The following is a 5,573-nucleotide window of genomic DNA, read 5'->3' on the forward strand; positions in this document are numbered from 1 at the left end:
ACATAATATGTGTGTATAAGATTTATTATATATAGGATTTAGTACATTCTTCAATGGAAAAAATTTCAAACTTTAGTTCAAAGTTTTATGGGTTTTTTAACCTTGTTTTCTAAATACAGAACAATGAATTCTCATTGGATTTACCCTGTTGCGCTTACAATTTAATCTATTTCCCAGGCAGAATACTAACCGGCATTTGCCATAGCAACCCATCCAGGCCCATAATGCTTCATGTCGAAGTTCTCATCGTTGAAATATTTCCCATAAATACTTGTGCTTCCGCTGCCATCTCCATTAACAAAATCACCACCTGAGGACATATTATGATATGTTAATTTCTATAGTAAGTTTTCCAAATTCCTAAATTTAAAAAGCTTTCGGATCGGGAATTCCCTCCCAAGATTGCTCACACTTTGCCCCTTTCAGCAGCCCATAGCCACGCCAACTTATGCAGTCGTCGGACACCCCGGGCCCCCACCATCAAGGACATCAGGAAAATCCTGGTGTCACCACTGAGTTACGGATCTAGAGAATATTTTTCCTGTAGGATGCGTATAAGTAATTTGCATATAGGTGGTCGATTCACGACCATGGGCTCAGCAGGACACACGAAGCGTGGCTCAAATTGGTATGGGACCGAATGTTAGCGCTAGTTTGGTGCTTAAAAACGAAACTTGACTAGCACATATAAGAGAATTTGTGGAAACAGAATAAAGTGGGCGCGGTTTCTTGTTTTGCTTGTGACTGTCTATTCGCCTATAATCTCAAAGCACATTTTAGAGCTAGTGACTGTAAGTATGCCCCCGGTGTATTTTGGTAATGCATGACCATCTTATATCATCACAATCTTGTTACGCTATGTCATATCATGTTATTCTGTTATGGGGTTACATTGTACTTTTCCAGGACTTCGTCCGGGTGATGAGAATCAAAGAATCGTCCGAGTAAATAGGAGATCCGGATGAGGAGATCCGAAAATCGTCAGGGTAAACAATTCTTCCGGCCGGGTCAGAAGAATTTGTGACGCTGTCGTCGAGATCCCCCACCCGCCTTGGTCATCGTGAAAATTTTGGTGCCACCCCTTGCTAAAATGTAAATAGAGAGAGCAGCTTAGCTCAGTCGGCTAACCTGGTGGTAGCATGGTGGTAGCCTCTGTGTGTACGTTGAACCGTGGAGATCTCAAGGTCCCCGGTTCAATCCCCATCGCTGCCTCTCTTTGTGTTTCAGCTAGAGGGCTGAAATACAAGTTACAATAGCGCACTGTCTTTCGGATGAGACGTTAAGGCCGTTGGTCCCGTTGTGCATGCATGGCCTATGTGCCATACGCAGTATACTCTTTGGAAAAGAGTAGCGGATTGTCTCCCGGCGGTGTACTATTCGTGGGCTATCCTTGGTGTTTACACCGAATATATCCAATCCAATGATAATAATTATAATCCATATACACTTTAATTTATTTCTCGTGTATTCGTTTCCAGACATAGTGAAACGTTCCCTTGGGAAGGCTTGAATTAAAAATCTCCACATCGCTGCCAGACAGGAAAGCGCAGTGAGTTTCAAGGAAAAGCAATCTAATTACTCAATTGATTGAAAGGAAGTTTTCTATTTGCGATGTATCTGATAGTGGTCTCTGTGCTGTGTAACCCAAATATAAGCTGAATATATATTTGTATAAAGTGTTTCATTTATAAAATTAAAGTTCACGATATTATTATTTGGACAGTGGCGTATGTAGAGTTTCGAAATTTGGAGGGTTGGGGGAGAGAAACGAGGGGAACGTTGAAATAAGAGAGAGTGCTATCTCGCAAAATAAGGCGATGAGGTGATTTTTAAATACTTAGGCCTACTTGTTTTTTTTTCTTCGAACATTTCATGTGGGGGCGCAAGCTTTTTTATTGGGTGGGTGTGGGATTCCACGCATCTCTTTAGAAACGCCAATGTATTTGTAGTCTGTAAATTAGTGGAAACCTAATTATTTTAACTGTCTCATTTAAAATGGTTAACTAATTTTTGAATGCATGGACAGTGGCGGCGGTAAGCGGGGGGGGGGGCAACCCCTCCCAAAAAAAAAAACACAGAAGAAAAACCACAACTCGTTGGGGAGAAAATTTCTTGTATGTATTTTCTACATATTAGTAAACTATCTATCTATGAAATCGATTAAATAACACTCTGAAACCCTATGCTTACGTCGGGACCCTCCCCCTTCCCCCCCACCTCCCACAAAAAAAATGTGTACATTGCTCCGTACCTTTCCCCTGCCCAGATTTCAGACGCTGCCGCCGCCACTGTCCATGGACCATTCCAATGAGTTCGCCCAATGTATATTGTTGCTAAAATCCAAGGGTAAACGTAAACTAACCTTGTATGATAACGCCTTTAGTTACACGATGGAATTTCGAACCTATGTAGCCATCTTTCCCACCTTTTAAAGCTAGCGCTGCAAAGTTAGCCACTGTCTTGGGTAACAAATCGCCAAAGAGACCTATTGTGATCGCTCCAACTGGTCTCCCACCTATAGAAATGTCAAAATGCACTTTTTTTGTAACCGTAATATCCCTCTGCGCTGCCTAGAAACATAATCAAACGAATCGTGTAAACTACTGTATCAATTGAGCATCACGAATTGGATATTTAAAAATCAGACCGAACATTGTGAAAGTATGTCGGTTATTAAAACCATGAATCACTTTGTCACAGAAATGTCACAAAACTTAATTACTGTACTTTTGGTAAACGTTCAAATACCAACATTTTGTATCAACTTGTCAAAAATAATTTAGAACATTAGTTTCGAAAGCTGGAATACAACAGGTCGTTTAATATAAAACGCATTGCTATGGTAATTGATCACCCTCTAAACACGAAACGCAGTCTAGAATAAAGGCCTATTAAACTTTAAGCAACGACAACCTTGGAACTCGGGCCATAAAGGAGGATGCCTGTGTTTTGATAAGGCCGTGATTTAAATGGTGTCGCGTTATCTACCCTCTCAAACCTTCGTTGCTGGTTTGAGCAATATGAAAATGATCATAAAGAAATACCACACACGCAATACAAAATTCAGATGTAAACGAACTATTGGCTGGCAGCTAATCATATTCATTTAGAGAGAAATATTTTCATTTTTATACCAAATTACATATTTAGCCAATTAAAAACGTCCGCCATTTGAACTGTGTCCGTAAAAACTCTAAAACTGCAAAAAAAAGTAGGTCAAATTTTGAATAAACCACCTTTGCAAGGAGGTATTATACCTCCTTGACCTTTGCTTGTGTTTTCAAAAGTTAAAATAACAACATGACACTTACATGGCAGTTCTGTAGCAGAAATGAAATTGCAAATCCGAAAAGTAGTGCGGACATCTCAACTCGATTTTTAAAAAAGAAACCAAATTAGACGCTTCAGCAGACGTCAGATCAGTGCGATTTCTACGTGGCAACTAAACTCTCCTGGCGTCACGCTCCAAATGTTAAGAAACTGTAATTAGGACTTCCGCTACCGATGCACAAGGTGAACTGCAGGGATGAAAATGCCAGCCAGCCAGTCCTTCAGTTCGCCTGGGGTACTACTACTCAGATGGCGCACTTCAAACAAGGATCTTTATTGATCACGTGTGTCGACATTTGACGTAATAATAACTCCATTGATTTCAAGTAGGAAATCCAAAATTCCGATCAGGAAAAATAAGCTATTATACTTATTATATTTTGTATATTTATCTACACTGTATTTGAATATTAGCCTATTATTTAACTCAGTTTTCTTCCAATCAACAGCGATGTTCACTCTCCGTAAGCATTTCCACATCATAGGCCTATAATACTGTAATAGGCCTAGACTCCAAGTATTGAAATGTTCGCCATCGTGTTGGGATTCAATATTTCGACATTAAATATGTCAAACCTCATTTGTCATTTTCCCTCAATTTGTTGTTATTGTGTTCGTATTTTTAATGTAATTTCAGTCTGTGTTCTTATAAAATGTGTAAAGAAAAAAAAAGCGTATTACTGTACAAAACTTTTGGTTCTGTGAAGATTCTCATTTAAATGATCTTTTTTTTGTTCTGACGATTGAAAAAAAAATCTCATTTATTTATGAGGATCCCTGGCCTACTCAGCTACCTTCAGTGGTATCTAAAAGGGTTACCCTCTATATACGTCTGTGAATTTAAAAATAATTATAATTAACGGATGGTCGTAGTTAAAGGCAAAGAACGACGAGTATGATTGTGCTGAATATAAACGATCGTAATAGCGGTTGTCAATCAATCAATCAATCAATCATCAAACCAAACAATTAAATGAATAATCAAATAAATCAACATATCAATCAATCAATCAGTCAACTCTTTCATCATTTCTAATTATTATATGAAGTAGACATATACATAGACTAGACCCAACGGGCCGGGGGTTGATACCGGGGGAGCTAGACCTTATTCCGCAGAATAATACCGTACCTTTCAATAAATACGCATTTGGAAAGAAATGACACACGTCGTCGCCGTCATCATCATCATCATTATAAATTGAAATAACAATGGTTTACATTAACCTACAAGTTGATACTCGTTATCTACAGAAACCGATAAATTTGTTCAAAGCTTTATATTTGGTATTAACTTTTACACCAGTGGCGGAGATCAGGAGGAAATTCTCCCCAACCGTCGGAGCATGGACCCCTGTCTTCCGACGCCACGACCAGGTGGTCGGACTGAAATAATAATTTACCGATCTAAACACCTTTATTTCGATTGCTAATCCCTATAGTGGTCTAAAAGCACAATTTCAGTCATGGAGAAATAAAGTTATAGATAAAGATATTATATTTGTCCATGCTATTGGGATGCGCGTATTGATTGACATGTCAGAAAACTCCAGGTGGAATTACCTCCACAATGAGGTTACGAATCCACTGTTGTCTACCCTTCTGTCTGTCTGAATGAATCATAAGCCAAATGGTTTTCCAAAAAAGTGCAGAGTAGCATCCGGGTATTGTATTAATAAGGGCACGAGACTCGTGTTCACGTAGTAGTAGATGCTTAGACCAACATATTGACCAAGCCCTACGGATACGTAATAACATGCTGTTTGAAATGATTCCTCAAATAATCGACATTCGAAAACTACCAAAAAAAAAAAAACGCATTAAATTTTTAAATAAATGTAATAACTTAAGAAAAGGTATTTTATTAACATGAAAAAAGTGGGGTATTCATGGCTGATAATAAATAATGTAAAGTTGTAATCAATTGTACGGTATTAAAGTAATAATGCCTAATAATAAAAAAAAACATATAGGCCTAATAATATTAATACAATGATAATACAATAAAAAATAATAATATAGTAATGCAATAATAATAATAATAACACAATAATAATAATAGAATACTGTATTAATAAAATACAAAATAAAATTGCCATTAATACTGTACATATTGCAAGGACTGTTTCTTTATCGTTTTTAGCACAACTGTCAGTTTTGAGTATTCATATCTACGTATGTATGTATTATATTATATTATATATATAATATAAATCAAAATAGCCATTAACACTGTTAAATTA

At 37.5% G+C, this 5,573-nt stretch overlaps 1 protein-coding gene across 2 annotated transcripts in view; it reads right to left on the reverse strand.

Moving 5' to 3' along the window:
- LOC117118955 (peptidyl-prolyl cis-trans isomerase B-like) overlaps window positions 1-3,811 on the reverse strand; it is a 5,765-nt gene extending 1,954 nt beyond the window's left edge. Inside the window, exons 1-3 of one of the 2 annotated variants that reach the window (XM_033263697.1) lie at window positions 3,312-3,794; window positions 2,363-2,515; window positions 191-310 (exon numbers count right to left, since the gene is read on the reverse strand). In XM_033263697.1, the coding sequence (XP_033119588.1) occupies window positions 191-223 (33 nt within the window). In that variant the 5' untranslated portion in view covers window positions 224-310; window positions 2,363-2,515; window positions 3,312-3,794. Of the gene's footprint in view, window positions 1-190; window positions 311-2,362; window positions 2,516-3,311 lie in introns of both variants that reach the window. The other variant, XM_033263696.1, reaches the window with a different exon arrangement.
- Between the last annotated feature and the right edge of the window lie 1,762 nt (window positions 3,812-5,573).

The sequence above is a fragment of the Anneissia japonica genome, unplaced genomic scaffold, assembly GCF_011630105.1.
Source record: "Anneissia japonica isolate Jap-2015-1 unplaced genomic scaffold, ASM1163010v1 scaffold1826_len1998817_cov189, whole genome shotgun sequence".
Lineage (NCBI taxonomy): Eukaryota > Metazoa > Echinodermata > Crinoidea > Comatulida > Comatulidae > Anneissia > Anneissia japonica.